The sequence below is a fragment of the Theropithecus gelada genome, chromosome 19 (genome assembly GCF_003255815.1).
Source record: "Theropithecus gelada isolate Dixy chromosome 19, Tgel_1.0, whole genome shotgun sequence".
In the NCBI taxonomy this organism is placed as follows: Eukaryota; Metazoa; Chordata; class Mammalia; order Primates; family Cercopithecidae; genus Theropithecus; species Theropithecus gelada.
This window is the reverse complement of record NC_037687.1, coordinates 26,511,043-26,534,310: the sequence shown is the minus strand read 5'-3', so window position 1 is coordinate 26,534,310 and position 23,268 is coordinate 26,511,043. Positions and strand designations below refer to the sequence as shown.

At 57.2% G+C, this 23,268-nt stretch overlaps 3 protein-coding genes across 4 annotated transcripts; 2 read left to right on the top strand and 1 right to left on the bottom strand.

Moving 5' to 3' along the window:
- On the top strand, positions 1-13,079 carry SLC17A7 (solute carrier family 17 member 7). 2 transcript variants are annotated; one of them, XM_025367106.1, is made up of 12 exons: positions 1-83; positions 5,443-5,695; positions 6,939-7,057; positions 7,341-7,455; positions 7,534-7,621; positions 8,103-8,189; positions 8,281-8,423; positions 9,512-9,661; positions 9,821-9,953; positions 11,017-11,127; positions 11,324-11,451; positions 11,654-13,076. In XM_025367106.1, exons 1-12 carry the CDS (start codon positions 58-60, stop codon positions 11,945-11,947), a joined length of 1,647 nt encoding a protein of 548 aa, XP_025222891.1. In that variant the 5' UTR covers positions 1-57; the 3' UTR covers positions 11,948-13,076. The 2 variants fall into 2 exon arrangements, with proteins under 2 accessions (XP_025222891.1, XP_025222890.1); XM_025367105.1 differs by lacking the exon at positions 1-83 and adding an exon at positions 815-1,048 and having other exon boundaries at positions 11,654-13,079.
- An 837-nt stretch (positions 13,080-13,916) lies between these two features.
- Positions 13,917-16,271, bottom strand: GFY (golgi associated olfactory signaling regulator). The gene is made up of 3 exons (XM_025369188.1): positions 15,089-16,271; positions 14,617-14,790; positions 13,917-14,116 (listed from the first exon to the last, which is right to left on the bottom strand). Exons 1-3 carry the CDS (start codon positions 16,269-16,271, stop codon positions 13,917-13,919), a joined length of 1,557 nt encoding a protein of 518 aa, XP_025224973.1.
- A 2,982-nt stretch (positions 16,272-19,253) lies between these two features.
- On the top strand, positions 19,254-20,260 carry PTH2 (parathyroid hormone 2). Its single transcript, XM_025369122.1, has 2 exons — positions 19,254-19,468; positions 20,034-20,260. Exons 1-2 carry the CDS (start codon positions 19,347-19,349, stop codon positions 20,206-20,208), a joined length of 297 nt encoding a protein of 98 aa, XP_025224907.1. The 5' UTR covers positions 19,254-19,346; the 3' UTR covers positions 20,209-20,260.
- The last annotated feature ends 3,008 nt before the right edge of the window (positions 20,261-23,268 follow it).

Here is a 23,268-nt window from a genome sequence, read left to right as displayed (position 1 = left end):
GAACTCAGAGCGCGGATAGATCCCAGAGGAGCGGGGAAATAACACAATGGGGAGACTATGGGGTCGCAGCTGGCACTGGTGGGGTGTGTGAAATATAACTGTGGGGGACGGAAGCCAGAGGGAAGAAAATCGGGTTAGGGAATGAAGCTCATCGAGAGAAGCAACAGGGAGCAGAGAGCCGCCAGAGGGAGAATAGAGTTGGAGGAGTGTGGGATTCAAAGGGGAAAGACGGAAACTCAGGAGGAGATGGAGCTCAAGGGTGAAGAACCCAGGTGGCGAAAGGGACTAGAAGGGGACGACGGGTGGATCGAAGTAGGCGTTGGACTTGAGGGGAAAGAATTTCCCTTGAATGAGATAAGAAAGAACTCCCTGGATGAGACTATTGGAACTGGGGACGAGGTGGGATGGGGATGGAATTGGGGGATGGGGGCGGGGAGGGAGTCCAGGGGTGAAGGAACTGGAGGATGAACGCAGAGGGAAAGTCAGAGAAGACAGGATTGTAAGGGACGAAATTAGGGGGAACAGAAGTGGGGGAGAGAAATGATGGGGATGAGAACTCAGGAGAGGAGAGAAAATCTGGGTAGGAGCCAGGGGGATGGAACGGGGATGGGGGGGTAGCTTGGGGAAGGAACAGAACTGGGGGGCGTGAACTCGGAGGTGTGAGTTCAGAACCCAGAGGCGTGGTCTTAGAAGGCTCAGGAGGAAACAGGACGAGGATGAAAAGGCTGCGAGAGGGGGCGGGTCTGGCAGACGAGGGGAGGGGCCTGGTGGGGTGGGGCGGGGCCTCCCGCGCCCCGCCCCCGGCGCTGAGTCCTGTGACAGCCCCCGGGCCGCCTGCACTCGCAGCCTCCTTCCCCCCGAGCGGAGCTGCGGGGCCGGCCGGGCCGGGGCGGACCCCGGGAACCCGGACGCGGCCGCCCGGGCCCGCGGGCGGGGGGATCGGCGGGGGGGAACCGGCGGGGTGACCCGCGGCGGGAGCCGCCACCATGGAGTTCCGCCAGGAGGAGTTTCGGAAGCTAGCGGGTCGTGCTCTCGGGAAGCTGCACCGGTGAGCCTGGCAGGGGTCCCGGGAGGAGAAGAGTGGGAGGATCCGAGGAGGATGCTAATTCCCACCTGGGCGCAGACTGACAGATGAACGGGCGATACCCCGGCATGGGGGTCCACCCATCTGTCCAGTTTTCTCCCGTGGGCTCCGACGGCGCCGTTCTCCCTGATTGAGCCTTGTCCATTATCCTGTTCATTTTTCTGCACCCCACCCCACCCTGCTCCACTCTTTCTCTGGTGCTGTAAATCCCTCACTCCCGGGTCTCTGGCTCCCTCCCCCACCGCTTCTGGGTCTCTGTCCCCGTCTCCTTCTGGATGTCTGTGCCTCCTCTCTCTCTGGGTCTCCGTCTCCCTCTTTTTCTAGATCTCCACTCCCTTCTCTCTGGGCCTCTCCTTCTCCCTAGATCTCTGCCTCCGCTTCTTTGCATCTCTGTGCCCCTCTCTCTGGTTCTCTGGCCATTACTCTCACTGGATCTCTAACAACCCCTGACTCGGAGTCTCTGTCCCCCTCTCTCTGGGTCTCTCCTCTTCCCTGAATCTCTGGTCCCCACTTCTCTGGATCCCTGTCCCTGTCTCTGGGTTTTAATTCTTCCACCATGGGTCTCTCCATCTCTCTGTGTCTCTTTCCGTTTCTGTCTGGCATGGAGTTTAATCTGCAGCTAAAGCGGATTGGGGCTCATAGCCCGTTGTCCTTGAGGGGGTTAAGCTGGATGGAAGAAGTCAGAGCACCCTGGGTCCCTGGGAGAGAAAGGAGTTAGAGGCCAAAAATTTCAGCTCCTGGGGAAGAGCAGCCTTCCCAAAGGATATAGGCTGGGGTTGAGAGGGACTCCCTCCCAACCAGGTTGATGACCCCAGTGACCCGAGTGTCCCTCAGGATAACCTGGACACCTCCCCACAAGATCTCACCCCCAACTCCAGCTTTGGCTCTAAGTCAGATAAATTACTCAGCTGCGGAAAAGCCTAAAAATATATCTGGCCACAGTGCACCAAGGAGATGGCCTCATCAGCACCATGCCCCTGCCGCCATGCCCTCAGGCCCTGTCCCCTTGGCCCACAGCCCTGACCCTGTCTTTCACTGAGCTTCAGTCCACCTCACTAGGCCATGGGGTACTTTGCTAAGTCTAACATCAGTCTTGCTTGCTGCAGATCACCTCTTAGCTCCAAAGTTACCCCACCCTCTAGTAACATGAGAGACAAGAATAAGGCTGGACAGAAGTGGGGGGGGGGCAGGAGGATGGCGCAGTGACGGAGGTTGGCAGTGGAGGGGAAGCTGAGATAACCTCACCCCTTCTTTTTCCAATTTTCCAGCCCCTCCCCACCCTTTTTCTCGCCTCCTTTCACGAGTTTCTCAAAATACATCAGTGTGAAGTCAGGAGAATGAGAGAGAGAGAAAGAGACGTGCTGGTGGAGGGGGCTGGGGGGTAGCAGCGGCAGGGATGTGTACCTCAGGCCCCCTCCCTCAGTCTCTGCCTGTTTCTCAACTGTGCTTGGGTTTCTCACAGTCAATCTCTCCTGACTCTCACCTCTCTGAGTTACCTCTTGGGTCCCCAGAGACCCTCAAGCTCTGGCCAGGACCATCAGCAGGGAGTTTGTGCAGAGTAGAGCATTTGCTTCCAATGCCTGGGATTTGCTCTGATGGTTGGAGGGAGAGCGGAATACCCCATATTAGAGACAACGCGTTGATCCCATTTAATCCTCTAGACAAAGATGGGGAAACTGAGGCTCCTTTCTGGGGTTGGGGGGATCAGTGAATAAGTACAAGCTCCATGATTTGAACCCAGGTCGGTCTCCCTCCCAAGCCTAGAACAGAGATCTTCCTTGAGATGAGTGATGCCGCAGCTGGTGGGGAGCTTCCTTGCACCCAGGGCAACTTGGGACAAGGACATGGGGGAACGGGATGCTAGAGAGAAGAGAACCCAAGGTGCCTCCTTTCTGAGAGCCAGGTCTTGGGCAGGGGGATGCCGAGGGCCATTAAGGGATCAGGTCCCATTGCTGTTCTTGTCTGTGATCTTGGAGTGCTACTTCAGCTCCCCGAGCCTCAGTTTCCTTAGTTGTACAATGGGAAGAGAAGAGAGAGCAGAAGGACATAAGGAGACACAGACGTAGGGGAGTGGACAGAGATCCTGAGAGAAGCAGAGACAGAGAGAGAGAAGTTGAGATATCTCGATTTGGGGTAATGGCCCCCTAAGTGTTGCTTTTCCTCATTGCCAAGTCCCCAGGCCTGAGTTTGGGGCATCCAGGGAAGGGAGGGGGTTTCCATCTAGGGTCTCCCCTCTCTGTCCTTGTCCCCTGCAAAGCATCAGGGACACCTTCATCTCTGTATCCTTGGTCCTCTTGCTCTAAAATGATTGATATCACCTTGAAGTTCCCTCTTGCATTCTCTTGCATTTTTGCCCTTGCCCTCATTTTATAGATGTGGGATACTGAGACCCCCTGTTTAGACAGCCTTGATTAGAGATCTGACATCTCCTCATATTAACAAGGAATCTCACATTTCAGGGGCTGCAATCACATCTTGAGTTTCAGGGTCAAATATCATCTGATATCAACCTGGGTCAAAGTCTAATCTCATTGGGTGACATGTTCTGATGGGTGGGGGGAGTTCCTGCCATCCTGTACTATTCATCCTAGTGGCTTCTATCCCCCCTATCTCTGGCTGTCTGTCTTCTTCCTCTTGTGGTCTCATTCCTACTCCTTCTGGGTTCTGTCCACTCCCCGGCTTCTCCCACCCCTGTTTCTTAACTGCCCCTCCCCACCTCCTTAAGTTCTAGGATGGGGAGGGGTTGCTGTGTTCTCGCAGCTCTTCCACCTCCCTCCCCCTGGACCGTCTGGCTGTTCCTTCCTCCCCCGTCCCAGTCTCCCTCGCCTCCATCTGTTCCAGCCCCTTCCTGGGATCCAGCCCGATCCCCTGGCTGCCTACCCACCTCAGAGAAGGGCCGCACCTCACAAATCACGTCCCCAGCCTGCCTATCCTCTGTCTCCCAGACTCTCCATCTTTCTCTTGCATTCTGGATCTCTGTTCTCTTCTCTCTGCATCTATGTCCTATCTCCTGGGTTTCTGTCCCTGCCTTTCTTTGGGACTCTGTCTGCTTCCCTCTCTAGGTTTCCACCTCCTCCCTCTCTGGGTCTCTGTCTCCCTATTTCTGGGTCTCTCTCTCCCCCTCTGTCTGGGTCTTTGTCTCCCTCTCTATCTGGGTCTCTGTTCCTCTCTCTCTATGGGTCTCTATCTCCCTTTCTTTCTGGGTCTCTGTTCCTCTCTGTCTCTGGGTCTCTGTCCTCCTCTGTCTCTGGGTCTCTGTCCCCCTCTCTCTCTGGGTCTCTGTCCCCCTTTCTGTGGGTCTCTGTCCCCCTCTCTCTCTGGGTCTCTGTCCCCCTCTCTCTCTGGGTCTCTGTCCTCCTCTCTCTCTGGGTCTCTGTCCCCCTCTCTCTCTGGGTCTCTGTCCCCCTCTCTCTCTGGGTCTCTGTCCCCCTCTCTCTCTGGGTCTCTGCTCCCTTGTTACTCTCTCCGTCTCTCTGGGTTTCTGTCTCCTCATCTCTAGATCTCTGTTACCCTTTCTCTGGATCTCTCTCCCTTCTTCTCTCTGTGACCCCCTCTCTCTGGGCCTCTGTACAACTCCCCTCATCTCTGTCACCCTCTTTTTGGGTCTTTCTCCACCTGTCTGAAGGCACCTCTCTCTTTCTGCAGCCTCTCCCTGGGTTTGAGGCAGCCCTCCAAATACCCTCTTCGTCATCACAGACTTGATTCTGGATCCAGAACGGGCGGGGGCGAGAGTCACGCTGGGGAATGAGCCAATCCCCCTACCAGGGCCATCTGTCCCCTGCCAGGACACCACCCGCCACTCCCCTCCCTACCCCCTAGGCTGACAGCCTGGGCTCAAGGTTCCCTAGGGATGCCCGGGATGGTTTGCTGGATTCCCAGGGTCCTGGACATCTCCCCACCCCCTAGCAGACGTGGTTGAGAAGCATCTGTTCTTTTGACACCTTTGCTGAAGCATCTCCTTAGCACCTTTTGCTTCCTCGAATAGACTCTTATCCGGGAGAGGCGGCTGGAGAGTCTTTGGGCCTTGGAGTGGGGGCACGGGCTCTTGAATCCCAAAGGGTTGTCTGGGGTCTAAATCTCCCGAGTTGAAGGATTTGGCACAGCTGGGAGAGGGGACTGAAGACCCTCAGTGTGAAGAAAGAGGGGGTTAGGGGCCTGAATTCCCGGTCTGAGGGAGATGGAGGATTTCTGGATCCCGGGGGGCAAGGGAGCCAGGGACCTGGACTGTTGGTGAAGGAGGAGGTGCAGGCTTAGAATTCTGGATCTTGAAAAGCAGGTTTTGCCCTGGATCCTCTGTCTTGGGGCTGAGGGGGCTGGGGGCCTGGACTTCCGAGTCTCTGGCTCTTGCTGTCCCGCAGCCTTCTGGAGAAGCGGCAGGAAGGCGCGGAGACGCTGGAGCTGAGTGCGGATGGGCGCCCGGTGACCACGCAGACCCGGGACCCGCCGGTGGTGGACTGCACCTGCTTCGGCCTCCCTCGCCGCTACATTATCGCCATCATGAGTGGTCTGGGCTTCTGTATCAGCTTTGGCATCCGCTGCAACCTGGGCGTGGCCATCGTCTCCATGGTCAATAACAGCACGACCCACCGCGGGGGCCACGTGGTGGTGCAGGTAGCTCAAGGCCTGAGCCCTTGCAGAGCCCCGCCCTGCTCACCGAGCTCCGCCTACGCCTCCATGACGTCACACTCACCCACCAGACGTCCAGGCCACGCCCCTTCCGAAACGCTGCCGGAATAGCTCCGCCCAATCCGTGTGCCCCTTGGTTCTGACCTCGCCTTAGGGGCCGCCTCCGTTTCCTAAGCCCCGTCCTGATCTAAATGAAGTCCCGCCCTTATTTCCAGGGGCTTGATTGAAAAACACAGAGTCCGCCCCAACATCAGGTTCCCTAGGGGTTGCCCCTGCCCCATTTTGGACCTACTAGCAATTTTGCTCACACCCGTACCCCAAACTCATGTTCCCGGGTCACATCTATTTAATCTCAGTCCCATCCCAGGTTCCTCCCTTAATTTGATCCTTTTTTGAAGCCACTGCCTACGTCCCACTCCATGTGTTCTGTCCCTTGTCTGAAGACCCACAGGGTCTCCCAGGCTACGGGGCAGTGGAGCCATTGCTCTGTCGCCCAAGCTGGAGTGCAGTGGCACCATCACTGCAGCCTCGAGCTCCTGGGCTCAAGAGACTCTCCTGCCTCAGCCTTTTGAGCAGTAAGCGCGCCAGCATACCCAGCTAACATTTTTATTTTTATCTTTGTAGAGACAAGGTGTCACTATGTTGCCCAGGCTGGTCTCGAACTCCTGGGCTCAAGCGATCCTCCTACCTCGGCCTCCCAGCCCTGGGAGTACAGGCGTGAGCCACCGCGCCCTGTCCTTTCTCCTATTTTAATTTCGGTATAGGCCTTGCCTCTGCATCAGAAAAGAGTCCTGACTTGTGCCTTTGTCCTACCTGAAGCTCCTCCCCTTGCTTCCTTCCAATCTGGTCCGCCGCCTTGGCTGCTTCGTGTCCCCGCCTGGACCCTGTGCAAGTCACTCTGCAAACGCTCATAAGTTGGATAGAAGTGGAGAGAGTCATCATCATACATGGGCCCCTAGGCTTTCACGGAGGCAAGGAAGCAGGCAAAGCAAGGCTTCTAGGTGGTGATGGACCCCGTTGTTAAGGCAGCATAGGCCCTAGCAACGTGGAAGAGCGGAGTTCATAGACTTTAACTGACAGATAGTGTGAGCTTTGATTGGCAGGCGTTTGGAGGTGGGAGGGGTTCCTTGTTGCTGATAGGTCGAGGCGCTAAGTCTGTGGGTGCTGATTGGTGGAGCGGCAGAGCTTGGGGCAGGGCGGCTGATTTAATGTACGTTTTGGCCCCCAGAAAGCCCAGTTCAGCTGGGATCCAGAGACTGTCGGCCTCATACATGGCTCCTTTTTCTGGGGCTATATTGTCACTCAGATTCCGGGAGGATTTATCTGCCAAAAATTTGCAGCCAACAGGTACGGTGGTGGGGTCTCAAAGTGGGCGGTAACTATAGTTGTGTGGGTGGAGTTAGAGGGCGTGGTCTTGAATTGTGGCTGCCTCTGGGAAGTGGGCGGGGCCTGGATTTGGGGGTGGGTCTTAGAGAAAGGTGGGGCTTGCGATTGAGGAAGGTGGAAGTCAGAGAGGTGGTGGGACCTGGGGTCCTGGGGACCACTGGGCCTAGCTTGCTGTGAGCGGTAAAGGCAGAATCCCGGGCATGGCTGGATAGCTTGGATCCTTTTCTCTGACCCTTCCCATCAGGGTTTTCGGCTTTGCTATTGTGGCAACATCCACTCTAAACATGCTGATACCCTCGGCTGCCCGCGTCCACTATGGCTGTGTCATCTTCGTGAGGATCCTGCAGGGGTTGGTAGAGGTAAATCCCCACCTGATACGACCCTGCCCTCGCTCGGACCCCACCGCTTCTCAATGACCTTGGTTTTCTCCTCTTTAGGGCGTCACATACCCCGCCTGCCATGGGATCTGGAGCAAATGGGCCCCACCCTTAGAACGGAGTCGCCTGGCGACGACAGCCTTTTGCGGTGAGAAGACGGGGGATCCTCACTCCTGCATCTGAGGGAGGAGGGGTTGAGGCCTGGACTGTTGCATCTGAGTGGGGAGGGACTGGGCCTGGACCCCTGGGCCTCAGGGAGGAGGGGGTAGGCGGGGCTGAACTCCTGTGTCTGAGGGAGGAGGAGACTGGACCTTGACTCCCAGGTCTGAGGGAGGATGGGCTGGGGGCCTAGACTCCTGGGTCTGAGGGAGGAGGAGCTGATGGCCTGGACTCCTGGGTCTGGGGGAGGAGGGGCTGGTGGCCTGGACTCCTGGGTCTGGGGGAGGAGGGGCTGGGGGCGTGAACTCCTGTGTCCAAGGGAGGAGGGGCTAGGCCTGGATTCCTGGGTCTGAGGGAGGAGGGGCTGTGGCCTGTAATTCTGTGTCTGGAAAGGTGGGAGTGGTGGGGGTCCGCACTCCTCGATCTGAGGGAAGATGGGCCTGTTCTCTCCCCCTCAACCTCCCCTTTAGGTTCCTATGCTGGGGCGGTGGTCGCGATGCCCCTCGCCGGGGTCCTTGTGCAGTACTCAGGATGGAGCTCTGTTTTCTACGTCTACGGTGAGGGACCCGGATGCCTGGTTCCGGGTGGCGCTGGGGCAGAGCGGGGCCGGTCCTCACCCCGCTCCCATCCCCCTCCTGATCCCCCCAGGCAGCTTCGGGATCTTCTGGTACCTGTTCTGGCTGCTCGTGTCCTACGAGTCCCCCGCGCTGCATCCCAGCATCTCGGAGGAGGAGCGCAAGTACATCGAGGACGCCATCGGAGAGAGCGCGAAACTCATGAACCCCCTCACGGTCCGGGCCCAAGTCTTCGGGGAAGGGGCGGGGAGAGATAGCAGGCCACTAACCTGCACAGCGTGTAGATCAGGAAGGGTTCCTGCAGACTCTAGAGGAGACGGGACTGGAACGCAAAGAGAGGGGCTAGAACCTAGGAGGCGGGTTGCAACCGTGGAGGACGGGATTCGCAGGTGCTGGGGGCAGGGTTAGGTTGGGAGTTGAGCGGGATTAGAATCGCTGACGGGGCATGGTTAAAGCCAGCAGAGAAGGGATTAGAATGTGGGGATTTTGCGGCCGTGCGCGGTGGCTCACGTCTGTAATCCCAGCACTTTGGGAGCCCGAGGCGGGCGGATCACGAAGTCAGGAGATCGAGACCATCCTGGCTAACATGGTGAAACTGCTTCTCTACTAAAAAGACAAAAACTTAGCCGGGCATGGTGGCGGGTGCCTGTATTCCCAGCTACTCGGGAGGCTGAGGCAGGAGAATGGCGTGAAACAGGGAGGCCGAACTTGCAGTGAGCCGAGGTCGCGCCAACCGCACTCCAGCCCGGGCGACAGAGCGAGATTCCATCTCAAAAAAAAAAAAAAAAAAAAAAAAAAAAGTGGGGGTTCTGCTTAGACCTTGGATTGAGGCTGTATTTTGGGGGCATTTTTGCATAAAAAGAGACTCCTAGGGCAGGCTCAGTGGCTCCCGCCTGCAATCCCAACACTTGGAGGGTAGAGGCTGCAGGATCGCTTGAGCCCGGGAGTTCGGGACCAGCCTGTGCAACATGGAGAGAACCCGTCTCCATGCAAAATACAAAATACAAAAAGTAAAACTAAAAATAAAAAAAGGAAAAAGACAGGTCCCTGAGGGGCCCGGACACCTGAGGATCTGAGAGGCTACCATAGGGTCAGGACTCCTTCATCACTCAGGGGTCGCCTTCAGGCTAGGATCCCTGGGTCCTCACGGCAACATGGTGTAGCTCGCGCCTTTGGGTCCATAGAAGTTTCAGTGCGGTCGGGATCCTTTGGTCTCCGCAGAACTATACGGGGGTCCCTGAAGGGACGCGGAGAAGCCCTCAGCCCCGCTCTCTGTCTTAGCGGCCCTCCCCTCGCCCCCACAGAAGTTTAGCACTCCCTGGCGGCGCTTCTTCACGTCTATGCCAGTCTACGCCATCATCGTGGCCAACTTCTGCCGCAGCTGGACGTTCTACCTGCTGCTCATCTCCCAGCCTGCCTACTTCGAAGAAGTGTTCGGCTTCGAGATCAGCAAGGTAGAGCCCTGGAGGAGAGGGCGGGGGGCGCGGAGGGGTCGGCAGGAGGGAACTGGCCGGGATCCCGAGGCAGGGAGGAGCTGGTGGTGGACCGACCGGGCAGAGACGCCGAGCCGGCGGCCCCGAACCCTTGTCTCCCCTATACACCTGTTCCCGCAGGTAGGCCTGGTATCCGCTCTGCCCCACCTGGTCATGACCATCATCGTGCCCATCGGCGGCCAGATCGCGGACTTCCTGAGGAGCCGCCGCATCATGTCCACCACCAACGTGCGCAAGTTGATGAACTGCGGGGGTGAGTGGGGCGGGGCCTGGGCCGGCTCTAGGACAGCCTGGGTGGAGCAGAGAGGGATTGAGAGGTGATGGGGCGTGGTTACAGGCGGAAACCATCTAGCCTGCCCCAGGAGTCCCTTTCTATGCAAAGGGCTGTGGCCAACAGGGCGGAGCCGGGGCAGGGCAGGCCTGGATGAAAGGGGCTGTCACGCGGCCGTCCAAGGGTCACCGCGTGGAAGGGCAGGGTGGGCGAGACTTCCCGGGTAGAGCAGAGGCGAGACCAAGTTGGGCCTGGAAGGACAAGGCCTGCGCGAAGTTGGGTGTGGTAGGACACGAACTAGGTGATGAGGAGGCGCTATGAGTAGGGCACAAGGAGAGACAGGGTCTAGGGGGCCTGCCGTCTAACGAGTGGGATTTGCTAGGCGTGATGGCGCGCGCCTGTGGTCCCACCTACTTGGGAGGCTGAGAAGGGAGGATCGCTGGAGCCCAGAAATGCGAGGCTACAGTGAGTTATGATCGCGCCACAGCACTCCAGCCTGGGCGACAGAGCGAGACTTTGTTTCTAGAAAAATTAAAATTACAATTAAAAATTTAAAAACAGTCAGGGCTTGGTGGCTCACACCTGTAATCCCAGCACTTTGGGAGGCGGAGGCAGGTGGATCACTTGAGCTCAGGAGTTTGAGACCAGCCTGGGCAACATCGTGAGACTTTGTCTCTTAAAACAAAAATTAAAAATTAAAACAAAAACAAAAACAAAAAAACTCGTGAGTGGGGATTGAGGGGAAGGTGTGAAGGGGCACAGCAGGGATCCTACGTGTTCGGGGCGTGGCCTAGTCAAGGGGTGGAGCTACGGGAGGGGCGATGGAGTTGGTGGGCGTGGTCAGGGCTGGGTCTTGGAGAAGTAGGTGCCTGGTTAGGGTGGGCGCGGGTGGCGTGGAAGGCGCGAGGAGGCCTGGGTGTGGAGGTGGCCAGACTTGGGCGGATAGAGGCGGTTTGGGGCTGGAGCAGGTCTGGAAGGGTGGTGTGGGGCATCCTGTGCCCCACTCCGGCCGACACTCAGAAGACGCGGCCCCCCTCCTCCGCAGGCTTCGGCATGGAAGCCACGCTGCTGTTGGTGGTCGGCTACTCGCACTCCAAGGGCGTGGCCATCTCCTTCCTGGTCCTAGCCGTGGGCTTCAGCGGCTTCGCCATCTCTGGTGAGAACCGCGGATCCGCAGCTTGGGGGGACTCTGGTCAGCTCTGTAGGGAACTTCCTGGCTCAGGAACGGGGCCTCTCAGCCTCACAAAAGGTGGAACATGAGTGGCGTGGAGGCGAGAGGGTTGAGAACGTCCCAGTGGGAATCACTCGAGTGAGATTCCGGTGAGACGTCTTCCGACTTGTCTCTCCGCCAGGGTTCAACGTGAACCACCTGGACATAGCCCCGCGCTACGCCAGCATCCTCATGGGCATCTCCAACGGCGTGGGCACACTGTCGGGGATGGTGTGCCCCATCATCGTGGGGGCCATGACTAAGCACAAGGTCGGTGCCGCAGTCCTGACTCACTCGCCCTCCAAGTGTGTGCTTGGTACCTAGCCGACCACGTGGTGGCGCTGTCTCTGGGGTGCCATTCCTGCCCTTTCAGCCTCTCTGGGTCTCTGCCTCCCTTCCTCTAGGCCTCCCCCTCTCTCCGCCTCTGTTTCTCTGTCCTCCCATTTGACCTCAGCCCTGTTGTCCCCTGCAGACTCGGGAGGAGTGGCAGTACGTGTTCCTAATTGCCTCCCTGGTGCACTATGGAGGTGTCATCTTCTACGGGGTCTTTGCTTCTGGAGAGAAGCAGCCGTGGGCAGAGCCTGAGGAGATGAGCGAGGAGAAGTGTGGATTTGTTGGCCATGACCAGCTGGCTGGCAGTGACGACAGCGAAATGGAGGATGAGGCTGAGCCCCCGGGGGCACCCCCTGCACCACCTCCCTCCTATGGGGCCACACACAGCACATTTCAGCCCCCCAGGCCCCCACCCCCTGTCCGGGACTACTGACCATGTGCCTCCCACTGAATGGCAGTTTCCAGGACCTCCACTCCACTCATCTCTGGCCTGAGTGACAGTGTCAAGGAACCCTGCTCCTCTCTGTCCTGCCTCAGGCCTAAGAAGCACTCTCCCTTGTTCCCAGTGCTGTCAAATCCTCTTTCCTTCCCAATTGCCTCTCAGGGGTAGTGAAGCTGCAGACTGACAGTTTCAAGGATACCCAAATTCCCCTAAAGGTTCCCTCTCCACCCGTTCTGCCTCAGTGGTTTCAAATCTCTCCTTTCAGGGCTTTATTTGAATGGACAGTTCAACCTCTTACTCTCTCTTGTGGTTTTGAGGCACCCCCCTCTCCGCCCCCCCTCACTTTCCTTTATCTCCAGGGACTCTCAGGATAACCCTTGAGATCACTCAGCTCCCCTCTCCTTCCAGAAAAATTCAAGGTCCTCCTCTAGAAGTTTCAAATCTCTCCCAACTCTGTTCTGCATCTTCCAGATTGGTTTAACCAATCACTCCTCCCCGCCATTCCAGGGATTGATTCTCACCAGCGTTTCTGAGGGAAAATGGCGGTTTCAAGTCCCCCCTTCCTCGCCCACTTCACATCTCCCCTACCAGCAGATTCTGCGAAAGCACCAAATTTCCCAAGACCCTCTTCTCCCTAGCTTAGCATAATGTCTGGGGAAACAGCCAAAATCGCAATTTTAACAATATGCCTCTCCACCCCCATGCACTTTTTCTGACATGGTTTTCAGGTCTAAATAGTGGCTGCTCAAGTCCATGAACTCAAAGGTTTGAAGCCACCACCCACTGAACTCCCGCGTGGTGGTTTCATGATGCCCCCTCCCCGATTCCTCGCACTTTATTCTCCTGGGTGGTTTCAAACTACCCTCAGTTTCTCAGTGGCCATTTGTCGTGTCCCTCAGGGGCTTAATGACTCAAAATCTGGGATCCTTCCCCTCTTAGACACCCCTCTTTCAGCTTAGAATTTGGGGAACCTATAGAGAAGTCACAGAATCCCATGAAAGGGAATGGGGCAGGGGACGGGGTGTTTCTTCCCGGTGCAGGGTTGTGTCTTTGTGTCTCTGTCTCTGTGACTGTAAATCCTGCCCTGCCCCACTCCCAATAAAAGCTTTGGTGTACAGGCTCAGTTGTTCTTGGATGTGGAGGTCACAGGCATCCTGGTCCCCAGTCCCCTACTCCCTCAGATTGAGGAGTTCAGGCCCCCAGCTCCTCCTTCCTCAGTTCCAGGGATCCAGACCCAGTCCCTCCTCCCCCAGACCCAGGGGTCCAGACCCCAGCCCCTCCTCCCTCAGACCCAGGAGTCCAGGCCCCAGCCCCTCCTCCCTCAGACCCAGGAGTCCAGGCCCCCAGCCCCTCCTCCCTCAGACCCAGGAGTCCAGGCCCCCAGCCCCTCCTCCCTCAGACCCAGGAGTCCAGGCCCCCAGCCCCTCCTCCCTCAGACCCAGGAGTCCAGGCCCCAGCCCCTCCTCCCTCAGACCCAGGAGTCCAGGCCCCAGCCCCTCCTCCCTCAGACCCAGGAGTCCAGGCCCCAGCCCCTCCTCCCTCAGACCCAGGAGTCCAGGCCCCAGCCCCTCCTCCCTCAGACCCAGGAGTCCAGACCCCAGCCCCTCCTCCCTCAGACCCAGGAGTCCAGGCCCCAGCCCCTCCTCCCTCAGACCCAGGAGTCCAGGCCCCCAGCCCCTCCTTCCTCAGATCCAGGGGTCCATACCCCAGCCCCTCCTCGCTAAGTTCCAGCGGTCTCAGATTCCAGCCCCCTCGCACCCCAGGGCTCAGGTCAGAGGAGGGGTCTAGCCATGGGAACATGATATTTATTCGGTCTCCGACCTTGTTCTCTGATCACAGCGCAAGCATCTCTGTATATTAGACCCTTTATCTAGAGGACTACTGGGTAGCTAAGCATGCCAGGAGAGCAGGGTTTTCCCTCACTGCGGGGATGTGCAGGTCCGGCAGGACTCGGTGGGGCTTACACGAAGTTGTTGGGGAGCGTGGTTGGGGACAAGGCCTCCAGACGCTGCGGGCGACCCACGCGGGGCGGCGGGGGCAGCTTTGGTGGCAGCGGAGGTGTGGGCGGGGGCTGCTTGGTGGCGATGTGGGAAGGGACCCAGGTATCCGGTGCATAAAAGTAGAGGTCGTAGGGGTCTTTCGGGGCGTCCAAATGCAGAACTGTGGGAGCAAAGGGGCGTGGTCATATCTGGGCTGACCCTCCAGGCCCCCTTGCAGATCATCTCCAGGGCCCCTTTTGTGCGGCTGACCAATCAGGAGGCCGGAGAGAGGATTCCGAATCTGCATTTGAACTGAGTTTTCAATAAAAAGGGTCGGGGCCGCTGCGGAAACCAGGAGGCGTGGCGTCCGAGCAGCAGCGGCGGGGCCTGCAGTGGAGGGCGGGGAGTGCAGGGCTCCGGGCCGCGCACCTGGAGGGGCAGCGGCGGGGCTGGCGGGGACCACCGGCTCTGGGCCTGAAGCCGTTTCCAACCACATTGGGAGCGGCACTGGACACTTGTGTGAAATTGCAGACATTTAGGGGGCTGGACGTGGCCATGGAAGAGCCAGGGCTTTCATTGACCTCGGATGGGGGACCTGTGCTTTTTTGGCTGGGCGCCCTAAAGTGCCGGGAGAGACCAGGTTATGGAAAAGTGCAGGCATTCAAGGGGCAGGGCGCTCACCTGGCTCATCTCCGTCGTCTGGAAGCCGGTGATGTGCGAAGGGCCGGTGTCGAGCTGCCCGGCGGTGGAGACACCACAGCAGCACAAAGATGCCTATCAGCAGCGCGGTTCCCGCGAGGAACAGGCAGAGGGCCCCGCCTGCTGCTCCATGTGGTCGCCCCACCAGAGTCACGCCTGAAGCGGGAGACCAGCAATCTAAGCTCCTAACCCCCTCCTCTCTCAGACCCAGGGGTCCAGGCTCCTAGCCCCTCCTCCCTCAGATCCAGGAATTCCTGTTCCCAAACTCTTCTCCCCCAGACCCAGGAGTCCAGATCTCCAGCCCCTCCTCCCTCAGACCCAGGAGTCCAGGCCCCCAGCCCTTCTCCCTGGGACCCAGGAGTCCAGGGCCCCAATCTGTGCTCCCTCAGACCCAGGAGTCCAGACCCCCAGCCCCTCCTCCCTCAGACCCAGGAGTCCGGCTCCCGCCCCTCACCGGTCTCCTTCACTCTCTCCACCACGATGATAGTGTTGACTCCTTCACCTGGGCTGTGCCTCTGGGGTGCCCGCAGAGTGGCAGGGGCCAACTGATTGGGGGGCCCTGGAAGAGCAGGGGGACCTACAATCCGGGCTGAGGGAGGAGGCGCATTGGACTCCTTAGGGCCAGAGTTCTGGGGGGCCTTCAGCTCAATCGTTCCTGGAGAATCTGAAGTGGGTAATTTTGGGGAGTCGGGCTGGATGGCTGCAGGGGTTTCTGGTTTGGGATTCAGCGACAGCTCATTTAGAGCAGTGGCTTCATCCTTGAAGGGCGCAGGTGTTTCTGGGTAGAGACTAGTGGAGATTTGAGTGTCGGAGGTCCTGGGGACATTTGTTGCATTTTGGTAGTAGGTTGTGGGGAATTCTGTTTGGGAAATTTCGGTGGGGCTGGGATTGTGGGTTACATGGGATTCTGGGTGGGGGCTTTTAGAAGGGTCAGGATGGAGAGCTTGGAGAAATTCAGAGTTTGGGGTCTCAGTGGAGTTGAGGTCATGGGTTTCCAGAGATTTGGGGTCAGGGGTCTTGGTAGGGCCAGTGTTTGAGGTCTCAGAGATTTCTGCCTGTGAGATTTCAGTTGCATTAAGTTGGGGAATCTCTGGGGATTCTTGGGGTACAGTTTGCATAAGGTCAGTGTTTGGGGTCTCAGGAAATTCTGGGCGTGAAGGTTTGGAGAAGTGAGGTTTGGGGGTCTCAGGGGACCCTGGGCGTGGCATTTCCGTTGGGCCAGGTGTGGGGGTCTCAGAAGAATCTAGGTGTGTCATTTTGGAGAGGTTGGTTTTGGGGATATCCAGGGATTCTGATATTGACGCTGTGAGTGAGTCAGCTTTGGGCGTTTCAGGAGACTGTGGGTGCGGGGTTTCCCGGAGGTCAGGGTTGGGGGTCTCAGTGAAGCCAAGTGGGAAGGTTTCCAGGGAAACTGTATGAGGTGGCTTGAAAGGTTCAGGGTAAGGAGTCCCAGGAAATTCTGGGTTAAGGCGATCTCGTGTGGAATTTTCAGAAGGACCCTTCGGAGGGGAGGTCTCAGAGGGGTGGGCCACGTCCGGAAAGCCAGAGCGCAAAGGCGGAGGGGCTGAGGGAGCGGCCTTGGACCTCAGGCCTGCGAGGAGGAAGACGAGGAAGAGGATCCGGCTGAACGATTTCATAGCTCTGGGAGATACCTATAGCTGCGAGGGGGAGCGGGAAGGAAGGGGTTAAGGCCGAAGGCTCCCAGGAGCCCCGCCCACTCCTGGAGGCCACGCCCACTGGCCCACAGGTGGACCGCGTCCGACCGGGGCTCAGTTTGGCGCCAGGGATGGGAGGAGAACCCAGTCGCAAGTCCCTTGGAGGCTGTGGGGCGGTGGCCACGGTAGCCAAGGGAGACTGAGGCGCGGGGCTTCTTGGGAGTCGTAGTTAATCTCCTTATCTGTTTCACCGAGGGGTCCTAGAAAAATTGGGAAAGAACGATACCTCTCCAGGCCCCCAGATCTCCTCGCCTTCGACTTTGGAGGGTGTCAGGCCTTCGAGGGGACGCGGGATCTCATTCCTCTCCGAGGTCCCCCGGGACACCTCGACTCAGCAGTTGTTTACACTACAGGAGGCTACTAAGGGCTGAGGGCTGGACTCATGGATTTGAGGAAGGAGGGAGACGTTTGGGTTCTGGGTTAAGAAAGTTGCTGGGGGTTCAGATTCCTGGGTCTTGCAGGGTGAGGGGGCTGAGGTTCCTGGCTCCTGGTTCTGTAGGGAGGAGAAGGCTGGTAGTTCAGATGCCTAGAATTTTGAGGGAGCAAGGTCTAGGGGCTGGATAACAGGGGTGAAAGGAGATAAGAGGCCTTGAGCTCTTGGTTCCTGAGTTAGAAAGGATTTGGGACCTCCGAGTCCTCAGGGTCTGGAGGTCTGGGCTCTGCAGAGTGGAGGGGTTAGGACTTGAAGATGAGAGCTTTGGAGCAGGACTCTCAAGTCTGTTATTGAGGATGGAGCTAGGATTTCAGCATTGCTGGGGCTAGTATGGGCAGAGAAGCATAGGTCTGTGGTCAGGTGGAGGTGGAGGCAGCCTACACATCGATTGGACAGGCTTCCTTGAGGTCCTGGGGTCTCTTACCTGCTCTGGTGTCCAAGATAACAGCAGATGAGCAGAGCTGGATGCAGAGAACAGTGAATGTTACAGAATGGCTCTGGGCAGGGCGGTGAGAGGTAGGGTCTCAGGGGCACACAGGTGATGCAACTGAACCCCTCCCAGGGGATCCTGGGAGCCTAGCGACAGACTTAGACTCTTAAAGGGACAGAAGTAAAGGACATTATCTCTGGGGTGGGGAAGGGAGTTAGAAACTGGAATGATCTGCTGGAGATGTGGCCCAGTCAAACTATCTTTTTGAAACCAGTGGTCCTGGTCCTCTACCCTCTCCTACCTGGAAACCCAGGGGTCTAGTTCTCTGGTACCTTCCTATTTCAAGTCCCCTAAGTTGTACCCCACAGCTCCCTCCCCCTAGACTCAGAACTCCAGTCCTCTACCTCCTTCCTTCCTCAGATCCAGGAATCCAAGTCCCTAGCCTCATCCTCTCCCAGAACATAGGAATCTGGGTCCCTGTCCCATCCACTCTTAGACTCAGGAGCCCAAGCTTCTGCTACCACCTTCCTAAGAAACTAGGAGCCCAAGTTCCCACATCCCAAATTGCTACTGCTCTGTAGGACTTCCAAGTTTTGCCCATCTTCTCCTCACTGTGTATAGAGGCTCCTCTTTTTAAAATTATTATTTTTTGAGACAGAGTCTCTCTCTGTTGCCCAGGTTGGAGTGCAGTGGTGCAATCTCAGCTCACTGCAACCTCCTACTCCCGGGTTCAAGCAATTTTCCTGCCTCAGCCTCCCAAGCAGCTGGGATTACACCACACCTAATTTATGTATTTTTGTAGAGAAGGAGTTTCGCCACGTTGGCCAGGCTGGTCTTGAACTCCTGATCTCAAGTGATCCACCCACCTCGGCCTTCCAAAGTGCTGGGATTACAGGTGTGAGCCACTGCACCCGGCTGAGGCCCCTCTTAAGAGTCAGCGCGGGCTGGGCACGCTGGCTTATGCCTGTAATCCCAACACACTGGGAGGCCAAGGCAGGCGGATCACGAGGTCAGGAGCTCAAGACCAGCCTGGCCAACAGTTTGGCGAAACCCCCGTCTCTACTAAAAATACAAAAATTAGTCACGAGTGATGGTGGACACCTGTAATCCCAGCTACTAGGGAGGCTGAGGCAGAATGGCTTGAACCTGGGAGGTGGAGGTTGCAGTTAGCCGACATGGTGCCATTGCACTCCAGCCTGGGCAACAAGAGCAAGACTCCATCTCAAACAAACAAACACAAAAAAAGAGTCAGTGTGAGGAGGACTGGGCTTTAATCTTAACAGCACCCCCAAACTCCTCTCAGATAAGGACTTAGACACATCCTCAGGGCAGCTCAGGAGCCCTGTCTGTTTTCCCCTCTTCACTCTCTCTCTGAGGCTTTTCTGATGTTGTCTGTTACTTTTCCTGTCCTCACACCCCCGCCACACGTACCCTTTGCCATTTCTTGCCTTTTCCCCCCTCACTATCTCACCATCGGTCTTTCTGGGCCTCTCCCTGCTGGATTTATCTCTGGGCAGCTCGGTCCAGGCCAGGACGTCCTTCCATTGCCGTCTGTCTTTCTGAGAGCCTTTTCTTTCTCTCCTCCATCTCCGTCTGACTGTTCGTTTCCATCTCCTTTGCTCTCTTTTCTTGTTTTCTTCCTTTTCCTTTCTTTTTCCGTCGTTCCCTTTCTTTCTATTTCTTCCTCGGCCACTCTGTCTTTGTCCTTCTCTTTGTGTCTCTGTTCCTCTGACGGTCCTTCCGCCAGTCTCTATTTTTAGCCCTCTGACACACCCCCTGTGTCCACCTCTCTGTCTGTCTGTCTCTCCCCCTCCCTCGTCTCAGGTCCAGCTTCTGGTCCCAATTAGTTGGTGGCGGCCAAGGCAGCGGCAGGTCCCCCACCCCCGGCTCCTCATTACCGCTGGCGGCTCCTAATGAGCCTGGGGAGGGGGTGACCCCGCGCCCCCGGCCCCCCGGCCTGCGTCACTGCCCGGTGCGGGGGCTGCGGAGGCGATATAAGGGGGCTGCCAGCATCGCTACCCGAGCCCACTGCGCGGTAGGGGACCGTGCGGGAAGCTGGGGGTGGGTGCATGGTAGGGCCGGGGTTTCTGGGCCGGGATGCAGCCCCACTGAGCCCCTTTCTGGTTCACAGGTGATGGAGACCCGCCAGGTGTCCAGGAGCCCTCGGGTTCGGCTGCTGCTGCTGCTGTTGCTAGTAGTGCCCTGGGGCGTCCGCACTGCCTCGGGAGTCGCCCTGCCCCAGGTCGGGGTCCTCAGGTAGGTGCCAGGGCCAGAACTCCCAGGGAGGGGTGGGGACCTGGAGAAGTGGGAAGAGAACCAAAGAGAAAGGGGACAGAAGACCTAGAAAGACGGACAGAAGCCCAAAGAGAGGGCGACCGAGACCCAGCGAGAAGACAGAGACTAGGGGTGGTGGAAGGCGGGAGGAGGGTTTGGTGGTGGTGGTGGTGCGGGAATGGACAGAGAATCAGCAAGGGAAAGAGACACAGAAAGATAGATCCCGAGAAAGGCATGGAGAAGGCTGGAAAGGAGCCGATGCAGAAATGGATTCGTTCTTTGAGCAACGTTTAGTGGGTTCTTGGTGTGCGCCTGGCCATGTGCTGAGCGCTGTGGGCGGACAAGTGCATCAGACTCGGTCTCAGTACCCGGGGAGTTTCGAACCTGGTGAGCAGAGAGACAGAGACCCACACAGAGAACGAGACAGAGGGAGCCGGACCGACCCACTCCACCGACGGGGCAGTAATAGGGCTTCAAGTTAGACCGCGGGGAGGACAGGCGGCGGCGAGCGCGGATCTGGACGCGCGGTCACCGAGTCTCTCCACAGCCTCCGCCCCCCAGGACCGGCCTGGGCGGATCCCGCCACCCCCCGGCCGCGGAGGAGCCTGGCGCTGGCGGACGACGCGGCCTTCCGGGAGCGCGCGCGGTTGCTGGCCGCCCTCGAGCGCCGCCACTGGCTGAACTCGTACATGCACAAGCTGTTGGTGTTGGACGCGCGCTGAGCGCGCCGCCTGTCCCCATCTTAATAAAGACCCTGCCGTGCGCTCCGGACTGTGCCTCGTTCCTGTGCGACCTGCGTGTGCGTTGGCTTGGGGGCGCGGGGCTGGAAAGGTTGGGGTAGAAAAGAGACAGAACTCTGCGTCGGCCACTCTGGCATCTCTCCCCTCAGTTCCCACTCTATTTTCTTTCCTCAATTCCGTTTCTCTGCCTCTGTCTTTGTCCAGGAAGCTAGCTTCTTTCCTATTTCTGGATCTCTGTCTGCTTCCCTACCGCCCCCCACCTCCGCTCTGTCCCCTCCTTTCATTCTGGGTCCCTGTCCCTCCCTACCCCCGTCTCTGTCCCCTTCTGTTTCTCTGTAATCTCCAAGGTCTCTATCCTCCTCTGTCTCTGCCCCCTTCTCTGGGTCTCTTTCCTCTCTGGGTCTCTTTCCTCTCTGGGTATGTGTCCCCGTCTCCCTGAGTCCTTGCGGGTATCTCCCCTTTTACTCTCTTGGCTTTCTGGTCTTCTGAGAATCTCTGCCTCCTCTCTCTATTCTCCTTCTGCCTCTGAAACTCTTCCTTTCCTTCTCCCTCACTTTCTTTTTTCCTTTTTCCTCTGCCTGACTCCTTCATATCTTCCTTTTTTTCCTCCGTTAGGTTTCTATCTGTCTCTCCACCAGCTCTCACCTTTGCATTTCGCTGTTCCTCCCTCCCATCACTTCCAGACTTCTCCCCAGGCACAGTGGAAAGATCGTGGGCCCTGGTGTGAGGCAGCCCTAGCATCCAAACCCAGGGTCCTCCAAATCTAGCTGCGTAGTATTGAGAAAGCCTTCTTGACGTCAGTCTCCGTGCCTCCTTTTCTTCATCTGCTTGGAGGATCAAATAAGCTATCCTTCGTAAGATTTCAGCACAGCGCCTGTCACGTAGCAAAATGCTTTTTTTTTTTTTTGAAAAGGGTTTCCTCCTCTCACAGCAGCCTCCAGCGATTTTTTTTTCAGGGTTTTCCGACTTCAGGTCTCCTTCTCGGGAGACCACCGGGGCGCCAGGCTGGGGCAGGAGAAGAGGAGAGAGGAGTAGGGGTCAGGCTCCAAAAAGGACAGGGAAAGGACAGGGAGAGCTACCTGGGCTGCAGGTGAAGTGAGAAAAGAGCCAATCAAAATCTGTCTCTCTCCCTGGAGGTCCAGCCTGCCCTTCAGCTCCGCCCTCAAGGGTAACCATGGCAACCCCATGGTCCACAGAGGGCCAGATCTGCGCGCTTGGGGCGCCGTTCGTGCGGACCGCGCTCTCATTGGTTTAAAGAAGAGGGTGGAGCTGGCCGCGTCTGCTGCGCGGGAAGCGGGGCCGCCGCATGTGGTTGGCAAGGTCTCCCAAAGTTTGCATTTTCGGGAGGCGGACCGAGCCCTAATTGGCCCTTGTACTGTGGGGGCGGGACTGTTTCTCTGTCGTTCCAAATAACAAAGGAAAGACTCTATTCCTCAAAACTATCTGGAGTTGGCCTAATTTTACAAATAAGACTGAAAGTCAGGAGGAATTTTCCTAAGTTGTTAGAGCTACTAAGCGACAAAAGGATAACTGGAATCCAGGTATGTGCAATTTCAAAAGTCTCGACTTTTCCATTACTCTCATGGAGAAATGGAATTAAAATGTTAATGAGCAGTTGCTATATAGCAGGCACTCTTCTAAATGCTGTGCTTGTATTAGCTCTTTTAACCTCACAACGACCCTATGAAGAGCCTCCTCCTGTTTCCCCGAGGGCCTGGTAGCTGGGCACTGGCCTGGTCTCTTCCCACACTCTATTTTTTCCCTGATCCGTTTCTGAACATTTGAGGTTTTTGACCAAAATGGTGTCTGGAACCTCCTCCCTCCCCACTCTACTCTCAAGCAAATTCAGCAGTCCCCACAGCTTCCGCCACCACCCACAGCTGACAACACCCAGACCCCCTTCTCCAGCCTGGGAGCTCAGAGCTCAGGACTCCAGCCCCTAAATGAACTGAGTCTTTCCCTGAACTCACTCCTTATCATGGGTTCCCTATCTTGGGAATGGCTCCACTGTCTCCTAGTCACTGGACCAGGTCCCAGGGGTTGTCTTTGTCCTGCCCCTTTTGCTATCCTTTACAGCTTGTCAGTCTCCAGCCTGGTCCCTCCCGCCCTGCCCTGGCTTTGCTCTTCCCTCCTCTCCACCCACATGCCCTGCCTCAGGCCTCATTCTCTCCTACCTGGACCACAGCCCCAGACTCCTCCCCACCTGCTGGCCTTCATTCTCATCCCCTTCATTCATTCATCTCCTCCACAGGCCCCGAACCTCTTCTTCCCACCCAGAGTTCTACCTTCCCTTGCTCACAGCCGTTTCACGGGCACTGGGGAATAAAGTTCAAGCTGGTGTTCAAATTCCTTCATGGCCTCTTGCCTACCTCTCTTATTTCCCACCACTCTGTAACCTTCAATCCCTTCCCGACTCCAAATCTTTTAAATTTTTTTTTTTTTTTTTTTAAATCCAGCAACAGGATGCTGCCCATGGCTCTCCACACACACTGGTCTCTTTCCCACCTCTATGACACCCTCCCTGGGCCCCTGCTGACTGTAAGCCAAACCTTACCCATCTTTCAAGACTAAACACAAATGTCACTTGTCTGGAAAGAATTCTGTAACCTTCCAGCCGAATCAGTTGACTGTATTCCTCAAAACTATCTGGAGTTGGCCTAATTTTACAAATAAGACTGAAAGTCAGCAGGAATTTTCCTAAGTTGTTAGAGCTACTAAGCGACAAAGGATAACTGGAATCCAGGTATGTGCAATTTCAAAAGTTAGGATGCAGTAAGGACTGGGTCAACCTAGGCTCCTACCCATGGTGGGGTGGCAGGACAGAGTCAGGATCCTTTTGCAGAAGGGCAAGGCAGAGGTGTAGAGAAGATAGGAGGGAGAAAGAGATCAGGGAGAGGAGATATCCTGGAGCCCTTCAAAGCAGCCTGGCGATGCGTGCCAAGGCCACTCAGCAGCTGCACACTGGTGGTGGTGTGTAGGTGACTCCCAAAGTGTTTTGTTGGGTCCATGCCCTGCACTGGTTTTCAGTGTGAACGAGGTGTG

Coding starts and splice junctions, on each gene's coding strand:
- SLC17A7 (XM_025367105.1), top strand. CDS start 987: ATGGAGTTCCGCCAGGAGGAGTTTCGGAAGCTAGCGGGTCGTGCTCTC. Junction 9,954..11,016: donor CAAGTTGATGAACTGCGGGG/GTGAGTGGGGCG, acceptor CCTCCTCCGCAG/GCTTCGGCATGGAAGCCACG. Junction 11,128..11,323: donor CAGCGGCTTCGCCATCTCTG/GTGAGAACCGCG, acceptor TCTCTCCGCCAG/GGTTCAACGTGAACCACCTG.
- GFY (XM_025369188.1), bottom strand. CDS start 16,271: ATGAAATCGTTCAGCCGGATCCTCTTCCTCGTCTTCCTCCTCGCAGGC. Junction 14,791..15,088: donor GGAGAGAGTGAAGGAGACCG/GTGAGGGGCGGG, acceptor CTCCCGCTTCAG/GCGTGACTCTGGTGGGGCGA. Junction 14,117..14,616: donor AGACGACGGAGATGAGCCAG/GTGAGCGCCCTG, acceptor TTGCTCCCACAG/TTCTGCATTTGGACGCCCCG.
- PTH2 (XM_025369122.1), top strand. CDS start 19,347: ATGGAGACCCGCCAGGTGTCCAGGAGCCCTCGGGTTCGGCTGCTGCTG. Junction 19,469..20,033: donor CCCCAGGTCGGGGTCCTCAG/GTAGGTGCCAGG, acceptor GTCTCTCCACAG/CCTCCGCCCCCCAGGACCGG.